The 17,500-nt window shown below is 43.5% G+C and overlaps 1 protein-coding gene across 3 annotated transcripts in view; it reads right to left on the minus strand.

The window, feature by feature from the left end:
- The window catches only part of myo5aa (myosin VAa), a 71,322-nt gene that overhangs the window by 18,145 nt on the left and 35,677 nt on the right, over window positions 1-17,500 (minus strand). For all 3 annotated transcript variants that reach the window (XM_063004824.1, XM_063004823.1, XM_063004825.1), the window contains exons 15-27: window positions 14,678-14,836; window positions 13,967-14,064; window positions 12,790-12,876; window positions 11,851-11,959; window positions 10,639-10,850; window positions 10,387-10,543; window positions 4,396-4,635; window positions 3,771-4,019; window positions 2,569-2,662; window positions 1,773-1,915; window positions 1,548-1,655; window positions 1,252-1,392; window positions 305-361 (exon numbers count right to left, since the gene is read on the minus strand). In XM_063004824.1, the coding sequence (XP_062860894.1) occupies window positions 305-361; window positions 1,252-1,392; window positions 1,548-1,655; window positions 1,773-1,915; window positions 2,569-2,662; window positions 3,771-4,019; window positions 4,396-4,635; window positions 10,387-10,543; window positions 10,639-10,850; window positions 11,851-11,959; window positions 12,790-12,876; window positions 13,967-14,064; window positions 14,678-14,836 (1,854 nt within the window). The remainder of the gene's footprint in view (window positions 1-304; window positions 362-1,251; window positions 1,393-1,547; window positions 1,656-1,772; window positions 1,916-2,568; window positions 2,663-3,770; window positions 4,020-4,395; window positions 4,636-10,386; window positions 10,544-10,638; window positions 10,851-11,850; window positions 11,960-12,789; window positions 12,877-13,966; window positions 14,065-14,677; window positions 14,837-17,500) is intronic.

Genomic DNA, 17,500 nt, shown 5'->3' on the forward strand with positions numbered 1-17,500 from the left:
ACTGTGGCAGATGCTGGATTTTAAAGGTGGTACCCAAAGCAGGATGGGTCAGACCGGGCTGACGGTATTTCGAGGTCGTGCCCCACATGTATCAAACGTAGCTAATGGGAAGGTCCTAACCAGTTACCACGGGCAGAAGGTTCATATTACGGGTGTATGATTTTGAGGCTAGAGTGGACGTGGGCACAGCAGGTCCACACGACCAGCCAAAGCCTGCATGCTGGTGCCAACACGGCTAATAGTGTTGTGTTTCTGAGAGAGCTCCTCCACCCTGAATCTGTGTGTGTGTGTGTGTGTGTGTTACCTTAAGAGATTCGTACTCCAGTTCTGCGCTGCGAGCCTTCTTATGCTCCTCATGATCCTGCAAATGAAAAAAAAGACTCATTTTTTAACACACATCTGAGAGCACGAGAAACCTGGAGTAGATCTAAAAGCTACCGTTAGCGGCTCATGTTCCTAACCAGACCTGATCATGCAGATTTTTTTCTCTACTTCTGTACAAAAAGATTCAACCACTGATCTACGTGATTGTCACTCGTGTGCTTGTTCAGTCTACCATCATATCGAGGCAGGAGAACGGCGACGTTCTCCTGACGACTGATGCGAAGCCAAAGTGCCGCCAAGTTAGCTGTCCATTTACATTTACTACATTTAGCAGGCACTTTTATTCAAAGCGACTTACAGTACTGTGACAGTTTACAATCTAAGCATTTGAGGATTAACAGTGGCAACCTGGCAGTGGTGGGGCTTGAACCAGTGACCTTTTGATTACTAGTCCAGTACCTGAATCACTAGGCTACATAAAGCTCACGTGCAGACCGCACAGCCAAATGAACTTGGACGCCTGACCATGAGCTTGTCGGACGTCCCGTTTCAAAAACAAACGGCGTTAAGATAGAGTTAGAATAACAGAAGGCTTCTCACAAGAATGTCTGTGGGAATTTGTGCCCATTTAGTCAAAAGAGCTGATTTGTATGGGTGGCTGGGAACTGACGTTGGTTTTCTGGTTCATTCCAGAGCTGTTGAGTGGGCCTGAGGTCAGGGCTCTGTGCAGGACACTGGGGTTTCCTGTTTTTTAAACTGAGCTTGTCGTTATGTCATGCTGGAACAGTAAAGGGCCTTCCCTAAACTGTTACTGTCATTTCCACAGCAATTGTTGTCGCTGACACATATGAATTAAAAAATTAAAAGGGTGTCCCAATGCTTCTGTTCATATAGTGCGTGTGTGTGTGTGTGTGTGTGTGTGTGTACCCTGGCTCTAGCCCGCTGAAACTGCTCCTCCTTTCGATCGAGCTCGTTCTGCAGACCCTGTTTCTCCTGCTCCAGCTCAGTCACCCTCTTCTGCAGCTTCAGGAACAGAGCCATGTCCAGCCCTGCACCCCTGCTTACATCCTACACACACACACACACACACACTTATAGCATGCATGGATCTTCCACACATCCGGCTCATCCTCCACACCGTTACAAATGAAGGTGGACAAAAAAACAGAAACCATGGCTCGACTGCAAAAATTGCTATGTGGTCCATTCTCTCTCTCTCTCACCTCGAGTCCTCGTGATCCGTCCTCGTTCTCGGTGTACTCGGAGGTGTATTCGGACTCGTTGCTGCTGTGTGTGGAGTCGGTTCTTCTGTGGCCCGGTTTGGGTACCATCTGCTGATTGGAGATCAGAGAGCGAATGCATGACTGCACTGAGCTGATGTGTGTGTGTGTGTGTACATGTGGTGTATTTCTGTTTAGTAAAGAGTGTGTGTGTGTGTGTGTGGTCACCGTGCTGATCTCCTCTTTCAGGTCGTCGTATTTCTCCTCCAGACGGAGGTGCTCGCTGAGGAGGTTCTGGTACCTCGACCTCTCCTCGTTCAGATCGCTCTCCAGCTGAGTCGTCTCTTCCTTCAGCGCCCTCTGCATCTTATCTATAACACACACACACACACACACACACACATGAACGTATTTAAGACTTACAAACATACACACGGTGCAGGATGAACCAGAAGCTCAGGATCAGCATGTGAGGGAAGAGAAGGACCAGGAGGAGGAACTGAGTACTGAAAATGGACCAACAGGTGGAGAAAGTACCAGAGATCAGGACTAGGAATCTAACTGTGATGAGTGAAAGTAAGGACTGGAGTGGAAGACTGTGGTAGGGACAGGGTTAAGATTTGTCAAGGACTGAAAGGAAGAACTGGGATTAGGAACAAGGAGCAGGAAAAACTGGGCAAGTAAAGCCGGAGATGTTTGTGGAAGTGAGGACTGGAGGTCAGTACTAGGGCTATAAGCTGGATATTTGGACCCTGGCAAGGATGAGAAGTCAGGCCTGGAAGAGAATTGGGGTTAGAACCAGAGGCGAGGACTGGAAAAAAATCTGAGGGGTATAGGGACGGTGGCTAAGGACACAGGTTCAGGACTAAATACAGAGGTTCAGCACTGAGACGACGAACAGAGGTTTAAGGAATCAGAAGTGCAGAGGTTCTCTGACCAAGGTCTGCTAGGTCAAGGATCCGATTTCAGTTTAGATTTCTGTTAGGTTACCAGGTTTAGGACTAGATCATGGTAGTTGCAGTACCTGTCCACTGCTGACTCTGTTCCTGGATCAGTCTGTTCAGATCGTTCTTCTCGTTCTTCAGCAGGTTGTTCTGCTCCTTTAGCTCTGAGATCATCTACACTCATACAAACACAATCACAATCACAGAACAGACACAGAGCGGCGTTAGAATATACGTCCGTCCCCCTTCTGTCCCACCTACAGACACGTCCACGACTCTGAGGACGCTCCTCAGGAATACTGAGCCACTGACGTGTCCAGAGAAACAGTATTTCACTCTATATACTCTATACATTATATACCTTACATATACTTCATACACAGTATATATACTCCATACACCGTATACTTTACATCAACTCTATACGCTACATACCTTACGTTTACTCAAGATACATTATATAGTCTGTACTATACTATATACTGTATATATATATATATATACACATACTCTATTCACTACATACATTATGTAAATTCTTTATGCATTATATACGTTCTGTATACATTATATTCACTCTATACACTACATACCTTACATTCACTCTATACATACCCTATACCTTGTAAATACTCTACACACCATATACATTTTGTAGATTGTTTATGCATTATATATATGCTATACATTGTATAAACCATGCACATTACAAAGTATACACTATATACATTATAGAAAAACTACACACTCTATACTCAGTATACTCTATATTCGGTACGTAATCTCTTTACACATACGCATATATACATACGTATATACTCTGCATGTTATACAAACTCTATATACAATAAGTATAATCTATGAGAAGGGAAAATTATATATATTATACAGTATAAACTCTATATGCATTATATATAATATATATGCAGTGTACCCAATAAGTATTATATACATTATGTACGTTATATAACGTAAGCAATATAATATATATACAGTATATAAACTCTGCAAAATATATAACTTATTTGCAATATAAATTATATACAGTATATAAACTATGTCAAGCTAATATGTGCATGTGTATATTTATATATGTGTATAACATATACAAAATATTTTCACATATTTATATTAGCTTATAGTCAGGTGTCCAAATTCTTTTGGCTACATAGTGTAAATAAGTGCTGACCCCTCATTTAAAAACATTCTGATTCAGTACATTCCCTAAGAATATGGGCTACACCCTGACCACAGATCTGCACCACATGATCATATCTGGTACCTTCTCCATCTCGTCCTGGTACTTCTGAGCCCAGTTCTCGATGGCCTTTTTCTCCGTCTGGGTGGTTTGCAGATCTTTGCGTAGTTTCTCCAGCTCCTCCTGCAGGGTCATGACTCGGTTGGCGCTGTTCTTCGCCTCCTCCTCGAACCCCCGCAGTCGGGTGAGCTCCTTACGCAGACGCTCGCTCTCTACGGCGTGGGTGCTCTCCAGGCTGTTCAGGCGCTCGTTTATTACCCGGTTCTCCTTGTTCTACAGAGGAGAACATGCAAATGTAAACATCATCGGTTCAGATCAAGTGCTATGACATCTCCATAATCACGGTCCTGCTGCATCACCCAGTACACCTCGGGTTCAGCTCATGGACAGATGATCTCACATCCACCTCAATAATGTTACGCTGTCCAACCACACCCATACCATCACTACCGCTAGCATGTTTGGCCGTCTATAGGGGTCATGGGCGGTGCAGTGGTAAAGCACACCAGCCCACTGCAACTGAGATCTGGAGATCCAGGGTTCGAATCTTAATGGTGCTATCAACCGGTCAAGCGTCTGCATGGACACGATCTGGTCTTAAAATGAACAGTGCTCATGAGAGGAACGTCACGGCTGTCTGGGTTCGTACCTGCTCGTCGACTTTGCGCTGCAGCTGCATGATCTTGTTCTCCATGCCGATGTTGAGCTTCTTGTAGTGCTCGACCGAGCGCGCTTCGATCTTCAGCTTCTTCAGCTCGCGCTTGGCTATCATGCGCCGCACGCAGCACTGCAGGTAAACCACCGCCTCCAACGAGCGCTTGTACCACTGCCGCGCCAACCAGCCGCGCACCATCTTCTGGATGATGACGGCCTTGTGCTCGCGCAGCAGCTGCACACGCCACAGACGCGCAGCGGAGAAAAGAGAAAAAATGTCATTTATTACAGGATTAATAATAATTTTAAAATGTAGATATATATAATAATAAAAATTATTTCAATTATAATAATGAATTTATATCATTGATAATGATAATAAAATAATATTAATAATAATAAGAAGAAAATAATAACAATAATAATAATAAAAACAACAACAATAAAATAATATCATTAATAATGGCAATAAAATAATATTAATAATAATAATAAGAAGAAAAATATGAATATTTAAAAGGATTAGACTATTAATAATAATAATTATGCCAATAATAAAACTAAATATAAAACTAAATATAAATATCACATAATAATAATAATAATAATAATTGTTATTATAGTAGTAATAGTAGTAGTAATCGTACCAATTAAATAAATAATTAATAATATTAATAGTAATATCAATAATATCAGCATAATAATAATAATCTACAGCACATGAAACACATTGATGTGTTAAATAAACATCTACTACTGTATGTGTGCAGTACAATGAAATTATTTTTCTGAATATCCTAGTTTGTTTAGAAGTTGGGGTCAGAGCGCAGGGTCAGCCATTGTATGGTGCCTCTGGAGCCAAGAGGGTTCAAACCCAGAACCTTCTGAATGCTGGGCCAAAGCCCAACACAAAATGTGCTGTTTGTGCTCAGGGGACCAGGATTTAAATCCCTGGTGGTGCTGTTGGCCGGTCGGTGAATTGGTGTATTGTACAGGATGTGTTGCTGCACTGTGACTAGTGATTCCAACAGTGACCAGAGCTGAGGATCAAACCCAGGTCTTCAGGTAGTGTGTTATGTGTGTGTTTGTGTAAGTGTCTATGTATGTACACTACCGCTCAAAAGTTTGGGATCACTTGCAAATTTCCCTCTTTTCCAAAGAAAAACACATTTTCATGCAATTCACAAACAATTTAGTCCATTACACAATTATTTTAAATGTATCAGATGATTTTTGAAGAATGAAAATGTTTGCATTAAAGCCTATTTTTGTATAGAGGCCTATTTTGCATATAGTCCTATTATCAGCCATTCTTAGTCCTCTGCCTCAATCTCCTGGTTTGGTTGCCAATCCAAGTTAAGAATGTTATTAGGCTAATTGATTGTTAGGAAACCCTTTTTTAATTTTGTTGCACAGCTGAAAAACGTTATACTAATAAGGGAGCATAAAAGGGAGCACAACATTCTAGGTTAGTTTAGTATCTGAAGCATCAGCAGTTGTTGGCTTGCTTACTGGCTCAAAATGGCCAGAAAGAAACAATTTTCTTTAGAGACTCGTCAGTCTATTGTTGTGTTAAGAATGGAAGGCTACTCAATGCGAGATATTGCAAAGAAACTTAAAATATCTTACCATGCTGTTAACTACTCCCTTCAGAGAGTAGCACAAACTGGCTCTAATAAGGACAGAAAAAAGAGTGGGAGGCCCCGATGCACAACTGTACAAGAAAATAAACGTCTTAGACTGTGCAGTTTGAGACAAAGACGGCTCACAGGTTGTCAACTGACAGCTGCACTAAATGGAGCCCGTCAAACACCAGTGTCAGCATCAACGGTGAAGAGGTGACTTCAGGATGCTGGACTTCATGGCAGAATTGGCAAGAAAAAGCCATACCTTACACTGGCCAATAAAAAGAAAAGACTGCGATGGGCCAAAGAGAAAAGACATTGGACACTGGAAGATTGGAAGAAGGTGTTGTGGACAGATGAGTCCAAGTTTGAGGTCTTTGGATCAAACAGAATAACATTTGTGAGGCACAGGAACAATGAAAAGATGCAAGACCAATGCTTAATGCCAGCTGTCAAGCATGGTGGAGGCAGCGTGATGGTCTGGGGATGCTTTGGAGGTGGTAAAATAGGAAATTTATATAGAGTGGAAGGGATTTTGAAGAAGGAAGGCTACCACAAGACATTGCAACGCCATGCCATACCCTGTGGACAGCACTTGATTGGGGCCAATTTCATCCTACAACAGGATAATTACCCCAAACACACCTCCAAAATGTGTCAGCAATATTTAAGAAATAAGAAGTAAGCCAGAATTCTGACTGTAATGGAGTGGCCAGCACAGTCTCCGGATCTGAACCCTATTGAGCTGTTGTGGGAGCAGCTGGACTGTATGGTACGGAGGAAGACTGCATCAAGCCAATCCATGTCATGGGAGATGCACCAGGAAGTATGGGGTGAAATCACATCAGATTACCTCGAAAATTGACAGCTAGAATGCCTAAGGTCTGCCAGGCTGTAATTGCTGCAAAAGGTGGCTTTTGTTGATAAAGGCTAAATTTGAAGTACACAGTCATCATTTCCATCAAAATAATTTTTTTTAACTCAGACAATGTCTGCATGTCCTGTTTATTAGCTATATTTCCTAATCTCATGTGTGTTTTCATTGAAAACAAGAAAATTTCACAGTGATCCCAAACTTTTGAGCGGTAGTATATGTGTGTGTGTGTGTGTGTGTGTTTGTGTGTCTGTATGTATGTGTGTTTGTGTGAGTGTGTGTTTGTGTGTGTGTCTGTATGTATGTGTGTTTGTGTGAGTGTGTGTTTGTGTGTCTGTATGTATGTGTGAGTGTGTGTTTGTGTGTGTCTGTATGTATGTGTGTGTGTGTGTGTGTTTGTGTGTCTGTATGTATGTGTGTTTGTGTGAGTGTGTGTTTGTGTGTCTGTATGTATGTGTGAGTGTGTGTTTGTGTGTGTGTCTGTATGTATGTGTGTTTGTGTAAGTGTCTATGTATGTATGTGTGTGTGTGTGTGTGTGTTTGTGTGTCTGTATGTATGTGTGTTTGTGTGAGTGTGTGTTTGTGTGTGTGTCTGTATGTATGTGTGTTTGTGTGAGTGTGTGTTTGTGTGTCTGTATGTATGTGTGAGTGTGTGTTTGTGTGTCTGTATGTATGTGTGAGTGTGTGTTTGTGTGTGTGTCTGTATGTATGTGTGTTTGTGTGAGTGTGTGTTTGTGTGTCTGTATGTATGTGTGAGTGTGTGTTTGTGTGTGTGTCTGTATGTATGTGTGTTTGTGTGAGTGTGTGTTTGTGTCTGTATGTGTGAGTGTGTGTTTGTGTGTGTGTCTGTATGTATGTGTGTTTGTGTGAGTGTGTGTTTGTGTGTGTGTCTGTATGTGTGAGTGTGTGTTTGTGTGTGTGTCTGTATGTATGTGTGTTTGTGTGAGTGTGTGTTTGTGTGTCTGTATGTATGTGTGAGTGTGTGTTTGTGTGTGTGTCTGTATGTATGTGTGTTTGTGTGAGTGTGTGTTTGTGTGTCTGTATGTATGTGTGAGTGTGTGTTTGTGTGTGTGTCTGTATGTATGTGTGTTTGTGTGAGTGAGTGTTTGTGTGTGTGTCTGTATGTATGTGTGTTTGTGTGAGTGAGTGTTTGTGTGTGTGTCTGTATGTATGTGTGTTTGTGTGAGTGTGTGTTTGTGTGTGTGTCTGTATGTATTTGTGTGAGTCTATGCATGTATGTGTATTTGTGTGAGTATGTGTTTGTGTGAGTGTGTTTTTGTATGAGTGTGTTTGTGTCTGTCTATGTATGTATGTGTTTGTGTGAGTGAGTGTGTTTGTGTGTGTATGTATACGTCTGTGTGAGTGTGTGTATGTATGTGTGTGTGTGTGTGTGTGTGTATGCTTGTATGTGTGAGCGTGTGTGAGCGTGTGTTTGTGTGTCTATGTTTGTGTGTGTCTATGTATGTATATGTGTGTTTGTGTGAGTGTGTCTGTAACTACAGTATGTATGTATGTGTGTGTTTGTGTAAGTGAGTGTGTGTTTGTGTGTCTATGCTTGTATGTGTGTTTGTGTGTGAGAGTGTGTGTATGTATACGTCTGTGAGTGTGTGTGTGTTTGTGTGTGAGTGCCTATGTATGTATATGTGTGTGTGTGTTTGTGTGTCTATGCTTGTATGTGTGTTTGTGTGAGAGTGTTTGTGTGTGTCTATGTATGTATATGTGTGTTTGTGTGAGTGAGTGTGTGTGTGTGTGTGTCTACAGTGGGGCCAAAAAGTATTTAGTCAGCCACTGATTGTGCAGGTTCTCCTACTTAGAAAGATGAGAGAGGTCTGTAATTTTCATCATAGCTACACTTCAACTATGAGAGACAAAATGAGAAAAAAAAAATCCAGGAAATCACATTGTAGGATTTTTAAAGAATTTATTTGTAAATTATGGTGGAAAATAAGTATTTGGTCAATAACAAAAGTTCAACTCAATACTTTGTAACATAACCTTTGTTGGCAATGACAGAGGTCAAACGTTTCCTGTAAGTCTTCACCAGGTTTGCACACTGTAGCTGGTATTTTGGCCCATTCCTCCATGCAGATCTCCTCTAGAGCAGTGATGTTTTGGGGCTGTCGCTGGGCAACACGGACTCCACAAATTTTCTATGGGGTTGAGGTCTGGAGACTGGCTAGGCCACTCCAGGACCTTGAAATGCTTTTTACGGAGCCGCTCCTTCATTGCCCGAGCGGTGTGTTTGGGATCATTGTCATGCTGGAAGACCCAGCAACGTTCCATCTTCAATGCTCTCACTGATGGAAGGAGGTTTTGGCTTAAAATCTTCATTCTTCCCTTAACACGGATCAGTCGTCCTGTCCCCTTTGCAGAAAAACAGCCCCAAAGCATGATGTTTCCACTCCCATGCTTCACAGTAGGTATGGTGTTCTTGGGATGCAACTCAACCTCCAAACACGACGAGTTGAGTTTTTACCAAAAAGTTTCATTTTGATTTCATCTGACCACATGATATTCTCCTAATCCTCTTCTGGATCATCCATAAGCTCTCTGGCAAACTTCAGACGGGCCTGGACATGTACTGGCTTAAGCAGGGGGACACGCCTGGCACTGCAGGATTTGAGTCCCTCTCGGCGTAGTGTGTTACTGATGGTAGCCTTTGTTACTTTGGTCCCAGCTCTCTGCAGGTCATTCATCAGGTCCCTCCGTGTAGTTCTGGGATTTTTGCTCACCGTTCTCATGATCATTTTGACCCCACGGGATGAGATCTTGACCCCAAGGGAGATTATCAATGGTCTTGTATGTCTTCCATTGCTCCCACAGTTGATTTATTCACACCAACCTGCTTGCCTATTGTAGATTCACTCTTCCCAGCCTGGTGCAGGTCTACACTTTTCTTCCTGGTGTCCTTCGACAGCTCTTTGGTCTTGGCCATGGTTGAGTTTGGAGTCTGACTGTTTGAGGCTGTGGACAGGTATCTTTTATACAGATAACGAGGTCAAACAGGTGCCATTAATACAGGTAACGAGTGGAGGACAGAAGAGCTTCTTAAAGAAGAAGTTACAGGTCTGTGAGAGCCAGAAATCTTGCTTGTTTGTTATTGACCAAATACTTATTTTCCACCATAATTTACAAATAAATTCTTTAAAAATCCTACAATGTGATTTCCTGGATTTTTTTTTTCTTATTTTGTCTCTCATAGTTGAAGTGTAGCTATGATGAAAATTACAGACCTCTCTCATCTTTCTAAGTAGGAGAACCTGCACAATCAGTGGCTGACTAAATACTTTTTGGCCCCACTGTATGTATGTATGTGTGTGTTTGTGTAAGTGAGTGTGTGTGTAAGTGAGTGTGTGTGTGTTTGTCTATGATTGTATGTGTGTTTGTGTGTGAGAGTGTGTGTATGTATACGTCTGTGTGAGTGTGTGTATGTATGTATATGCGTGTGTGTGTGTGTGAGGGAAAGAGTGTGTGTGTGTGTGTGTACCGCTTTGTACTGCTGACGGGCCATGTACGCTCGGAGGATGCACTGCATGGCGAGGGCAGCGTTGCGTTTGCGCCTGTAGCTGGTTTTCTGGACGTACATGCGCTGGTATTTCTGAATGATGACGGCTGCTCGGGTTCGGCGCAGGAACGTCGCCAGGCTAAACACAAAACACACCGACATCATCATCATTAATCATAATCACCAGGAGTGATTGTATACCCGCCCCTCTGCCTGTACACGTGTGGCGCTCACCATCGAGCCTGGTATCCTCGTACGTATCTCTGGATGACGATGGCCGAGCGTTTCATGCGCAGGTACTTCTTGCGCTGCAGCCAACAGCGGATTGTTTTCTGGATGCGGATGCAGGCGGCGCGAAGCTTATCGGCACGCAGCTTCTCCAGATACGCTACCTGCCCCGCCCGGAAGAAGATCTTGGTCTTTCCAAACTGGTACTTATCCTGATCCTGCAGAGAGAGGAGAGAGAGGAACATCAAATCAATGTCAGGGTATTTATTCATTAATCAAAGACAAATGACACAAATATTGCAGAATTATTGTGGTTCACGAGCTCCTGTTCTGTTCTGACTGTCTCGTCCACTCGCTCAGTGGTGATCATCTTCCTCCATGAGATTTTCATCAGAATCCTGAATGTCTTTCTTCCTCTTGCTTTAGCATCCAGGCTTCACGTCCATATGTGGTCAGGCGTTCATCAGTCTCAGTCGGTGATGGTGCTAATTGACTTGTTTTTTCAGATCCTCGTCAGTTTGACCATCACTGCCACGCCCGTCGTCACATCCTGGAGTATTTGATGCTCTACTTCTCAAATATAAGGAGGAGTCAACATGTTTCAATCGTTTACCTTCCACCATCATCTCCAGAACCTCTTCAGTGTTACTCATCACTTTAGTGTTTGCTACTTTTAAATAATTGAACCTTTTACATAACGTTCACTTTATTTTTATGAACCTTCAATCCCTCGTATGTGTAACATACCTGGTGAAATAAAGTGATTCTGATTTAAAAACTCTGCTCAGCTTTCCTGTGGCGTGTGATTGGGCAGATGAACGTGCTAGGAGGAGGCACTAAACCTTCTCCAACCTTCTCTGGAAAACAGGACCAATCACCTCCCAGCTCATCCATACATGGCTTTGGACTTAGTCTGTGTTCCAGAACGTATCTTGACAGTCCACGACATTCTTGGTCATCCTCGTCTTCTGAGTCCTTTCATAACGCTGCCATTAATGTTGTCATGTGGGCGCCTCAACACATGCCCAAAGTAACACAACTTGTAAAACTTAATGTGGTTCAGGGGCTCCTTTTCTGTTCTGAAAGTCTCGTCCACTCGCTCAGTGGTGATCATCTTCCTCCAGGAGATTTTCATCAGTCTTCTAAAGCTCTCGTTCTCAAAAGTCTAAAAAAGGCCACAAGATCCAGGAGGAAATGAAAGAAACGAAGAGTTGGTACCTGCACCAGCTTCTCCAGAACGATCCTGCAGGTCATTTTCTTATCAGGCAGAACGTCCTTCTGCTTCATCAACACCCGATAACGACTGAAGAACTCCTGATACGTCCACCTGAAACACACAACACGTTTCTCTCAGTATTCCAAAAGTATCTGGACACCCGACCAGCTTTTCAAAACTACGGGCATTTAACTAAAGTGGAAAGGCTGTCTGTGGGGATTTGTGATGCATTGATGCTGGATGAGAAGGTCTGGCTCACAATCAAGAGTTCCGATTCATCCAAAAGGTGTTCGGTACGGTTGAGGGGAGGTTTCTGTGCCACAGCAAACTTGTCAAACCAACTCTTCCTCGCCAATTCCCCTATCGGAATTCTCCTGCTACTTGAACCACCCACAAACTGGCAGAGGAGAGCTGAGACTATCACCCTTACCCTTTAAAGGTCGCTGCCCAGATTCTCACAGACGTATCGCGTATGAAGAGTCAGACTAGGCACCTCGACTGGACAGCAGAGGTCGCAATTGCACAGTGGAAATGAAACCACGTTGACCTCCCTCCCCTAGACACAGCCAACTGTGCCTGTTTTCACATGCCAATCTCGACAGCTCAAGATCTTAGCGGTGCTGCATCAGACCACCACACCACCCGTGCGCCACAAATCATGTGTACATACATGTACATTCAGTCGGTATTTGTGGACCCACCGATCTTTAAAATAAAATAACGTGCATACAGCAGTGGCCCCCAGGTGGCGTATCAGGACAACCAGCTAGTGTAAGATCTCAGGATTGAGTCTCGGCGGTGCTACCCGCCAGCCCAGGCGCCCAACTGGTACGATTGTGTCTCAGTAGAGTGACGAAACCCAGAGAGCACAGCACGATAGTCTGCAGCCCCCAGACTACAGAAGATCAGAACATCCATGTTCTGATCTTCTGAAGTTTTACCTGGATGGAAATCCTGCAGCGGAGATACGGATGGTTTCGAGGACGCCACAAGCTCTCAACTGCTGCACCGCTCGCTTCGGATCGAACCTGAAAAGAATCCAACGTTAGAACAACATTAGAACATAAGAACAGCAAACCCTTGTATTTGTTAATCATGTAGCCTGAACATAGTAGCAAAAAATCTAATTGTTCTTTTTTTATTGCTAACAAAATGTTGTTCTGACAAATTGTGGATATATCACGTCACTACATCGTTATCACTTTGTGATGGTTGGCTGGACAGATGGGTCAGCTTTCTTTAATCCCCTCTGTCTTGTGTTGTACAGTAACGGCGCCTTCAGTGTGTTGTCTTGTGGGATCTAATGTGGTTCAGAAGCTGCTTTTCTGTTCTGGCTGTCTCGTAAACTCACTCAGTGGTGATCATCTTCCTCCATGAGATTTTCAGCAGTTTTCTGAATGTGTATTTCTTCCTCTTGCTTCAGCGTCCAGGCTTCACGTCCGTATGTGGCTACAGACCGAGGCTCTCATCAATCGTAAGTGACTCATTTTTTCAGATCCTGGTCAGTTTGACCATCAACGCCACACCCGTTGCCGTTCTTGACTGCACTTCAGCAGCACATCCTGCAGTAGTTGAAGCTCTACTTCCCAAAATGAGTCCAAAAGTTCCAATCTTCTACCTTCCACCATCATCTCCAGAACTTCTTCAGTGTTCCTCATCACCTTCTTCAAATATACCAACATACCAAACCTTTTCATTCAACAGACATCTTGACCTGTTTCTTAGTCACTTTAATCATAGCCAATTCCTAACCACAAGCTCAACTATGATCAAAATGATAGCAAACTTCACACATCTGCCAAGGCTTTCCACAGATTTTGGAGTGTGCCTGCTGAAATTTGTGCCCATTCAGTCAAACAAGGCACTGAAGCTGGACGAGAAGATCTGGCCTGTAATAAACGATCCTGAAGGTGTTCTGGACAAACCACGTCTTTATAGTTTTACGGTTTGGGAAGGGACATCATACTGAAATATGAAAGGGCCTTCCCCAAAGTGTTGCAGCAAAGCACCTGTTAGGAATGTGCGTCCACATTCCACTATCCCAAAACACACCCGAAATCTGGAGCCCTACAAGAAACGATGGAGCAGCGTGAGCGTGCAGACGATGTTCCTGCTTACGTGAAGGCGTGTTTGTGATCGTTGGGTTTGATGCAGCGGACGTAGTGCGGCGTGGTGGCGTTCAGCGTCTCCATCAGCAGCTGCAGGGAGTTCCGGAACTGCGGGTAACACACACAGGAACACACACCAGTGTTTAACAATCCAGCTACAGAACCCTAAACACACACTGATGAGCCAAAACATTACGACCACCCGCCTACACGTGGACTCCACAGGACATCTGAAGGAGTTCTGAGGGTATCCTTCAGCAGGTTTTTCAACAAGGTGAAACCTGAGTCCATTCGGTTAAAGAGACTCAAAAAGAAAGCCTGGCTTGTAATCGGCATTACAATTCATCTCAAATACACTACATGGTCAAAAGTATTTGGACCTAATGGATGTCTCATTCCAGCCTCTGTGTGATCAACACTAATCTGAGAAGCTTCTCACAAGACTTTGGAGTATGCCTGTGGAAATTTGTGCCCATTGAATCAAAAGATGGCAGCATTTGTATGGCTGGTCACGGCTATTGATGTTCCGGTTCATTCCAGAACTGTTGAGTGGAGCTGAGATCGTGGTCACAGCTTTTCTTCACGTCTTTATAGAGCTTGCTTTGTGCACTGGAGCAGGAAAGGACCTTCCCTAAACTGATATTGCAAAGCTAAAAGCATTTACTACAGTTTGGATTAAAAAATAGCAAAATGTGACCGCCCCTCTTGGTCCAGGTCTCACCTGCAGTCCTACGGTCTTCTTGTGTTCCTTGCTGGCCTGGTTTGGTTTACCCTTGTCCGGTCTGACACTGAGGCGAGTGCGCCCCCCTGTGGAGGGGGCGACTCCTGTAGGGCTCGTCGCTTTCTCCTCGTCCCGGAAGAGCTCCACCAGCAGGTCGAACTGTCGAACACACCCGACACAGGATCAGCATGAAGAAACGTGAATACAGGCACACACGAACCAAACAGATATAAAAACCAACTCTGTTTAAAAGTCTGAGTGCACTTTCATTTTCATCAACCGCTTTATCCTGGTCAGGGTCACAGCTGGTCCGGTCCCACCAGAAAACACTGAAAACACCCTGGACAGGGCACGAAATCCATCGCAGGGTTTCGTCCACCCCTCTGTCAGACAGCTAATAATATCTGTAAAGATGCCCGGCCAGCTGATGGCTCATTTTACAAACCCCATCTGCAGAAAAGTTGGGACGTTTAGTAAAAATAGTGAGAATCTGTGATGTTTTAGATTAATACTTTATTAGGAGGACCAGGACCTGGAGGATAGATATGTCAGGAGGACCAGGGCTGTTTTGGAAACACCTCTTTATCCTGGGAGAAGAGGTGGAGGCGGTGGAGGGCTACAAATACCTGGGTGTTCATTTCCGCCCACTGCTGGGGCAATCTATAATGACTCTCACTGGTGCAAGAAGAGGACGCATAGCCTGTAGCACCAATGAAAGACAAACAATCTTATAAATGGTGCTATTTGATATGCGCATGATACTGTTTTTATTTGCACAGTGCAGAATTGCACACGGGGCGGCACGGTAACTAAGTGGGTAGCCATATCACCTCACAGCAAGTAGGTCCTGGGTTTGCTCCACAGGCGGGGTGGTCCGGGTCCTTTCTGTGTGGAGTTTGCATGTTCTCCCCGTGTCTGCGTGGGTTTCCTCCCACAGTCCAAAAACATGCAGTCAGGTTAATTGGAGACACTGAATGGGCCAATAGGTAAATGTGTGTGTGTGTGTGTCTGCCCTGCAATGGACTGGCGCCCAGCCCAGGGTGTTACTGTGTGCCTTGCGCCCATTGAAAAGCTGGAATAGGCTCCAGCACACCCCCGCAACCCTGATTAGGATAAGCGGTTAAGAATGAGGGTGAGAGTGAGTGAGAATTGCACACATAATGTCTATTTTTTATTGTTCTTGGTTATATGTTCTTATATCCTTATTTTTTCAATTCTTTATATCTTATGTTTGCATTAAATTACATTTAAATGTTTATTTTATTTCCTCGCACTACATCGATGTGTTTTTGTGTGATGCCTGTGATGTTTGTAAATTGCTGCTGTAACACTGCATTTTCCTTTCGTGGATCATTAATCAGTTAATCAGGTGATTAATTTAGTTGGGTTTTTACACCATGTTTACCACATATTATGTTTCTGTCTGTTTTATCTTGTCTTTATATGTTGGTCCATTTAATATTTTCAGACTGGACCGGGTGAAAAGTGGAAAACAAAAAAAGAAGGAGAATCTTATTCAGTCCTTACTAATCTAGACTTAAACTCTGGTCGAGAGCCTACATTAGCAACGTGGGGGGTGTAGGGGCTGTTAAAACAGTGTTTAGGAACAGCAGGTTTAGGAACAGGACGACCGCTTTACTGGCAAACTAAATAATAATCTGATGATAATCTGGCGCCATCTGCAGGTGATGTGGCAGAATTGCAGGTCACGTGTCTATAAATCCATAATTCAGTAATAAAAAAGTTAATACCGAATATTGATTTGGTAGTTCAGCTGGTACTCGACTGGACTAATAATTAGATGGTTCACCTTATTGCCTCTGTTGGGCCCCTGAGCAAGGCCCTTAAATCCTCAACTGCTCGAATTGCTTCAAAAATTCAGTCAGAATTCGAGGGCGTTTTAAATGACAGCGTCTGATAAACACCATAAATGTAAACATATAAAGAAAACCGATGATCAGTTTGTGTTGGTGCACCTCAGACTTTTAAACCTGAACCGAACATGAGGTCTGAAGATCTGATTCCTCTTCACTGATGATTTATTATGGATTAAAAATTTATTGGTGCAGGAAGCAGAGCAGCGTTAGCAGAGACAGTTCAAGTGCAGATCCTTCCAAAACCCATCATGCAACAGCACATAAAACCAAACCTCATGCAACAAATCAGACCAGAAAAGCCTCAACATACAGGCACTGTCGGGTATTTTAGGGCACTGAGAGGAAATGTTGGGTATTTTAGGGCACAGAGGAAATGTTGGGTATTTTAGGGCTATGAGAGGAAATGTTGGGTATTTTAGGGCACAGAGGAAATGTTGGGTATTTTAGGGCACAGAGGAAATGTTGGGTATTTTAGGGCTATGAGAGGAAATGTTGGGTATTTTAAGGGACTGTGAGGCACTGGTGAGTATTTTAGGGAATTGTAAGGTAGGGTACTTTTAGGGCACTAAGGAAATATTAGATAGTTTGGGGGTGCAGAGAGACACTGATGTGTATTTTTAGGGCACAGTGAGGCACTGTTGTGTATTTTTAGGGCACTGTGAGGCACTGTTGTGTATTTTTAGGGCACTGTGAGGCACTGTTGTGTATTTTTAGGGCACAGTGAGGCACTGTTGTGTATTTTTAGGGCACTGTGAGGCACTGTTGTGTATTTTTTAGGGCACTGTGAGGTACTGTTGTGTATTTTTAGGGCACTGTGAGGTACTGCTGTGTATTTTAGGGCACTGTGAGGCACTGTTGTGTATTTTAGGGCACTGTGAGGCACTGTTGTGTATTTTTTAGGGCACTGTGAGGTACTGTTGTGTATTTTTAGGGCACTGTGAGGTAC

This window comes from Trichomycterus rosablanca, chromosome 11, assembly GCF_030014385.1.
Source record: "Trichomycterus rosablanca isolate fTriRos1 chromosome 11, fTriRos1.hap1, whole genome shotgun sequence".
Lineage (NCBI taxonomy): Eukaryota > Metazoa > Chordata > Actinopteri > Siluriformes > Trichomycteridae > Trichomycterus > Trichomycterus rosablanca.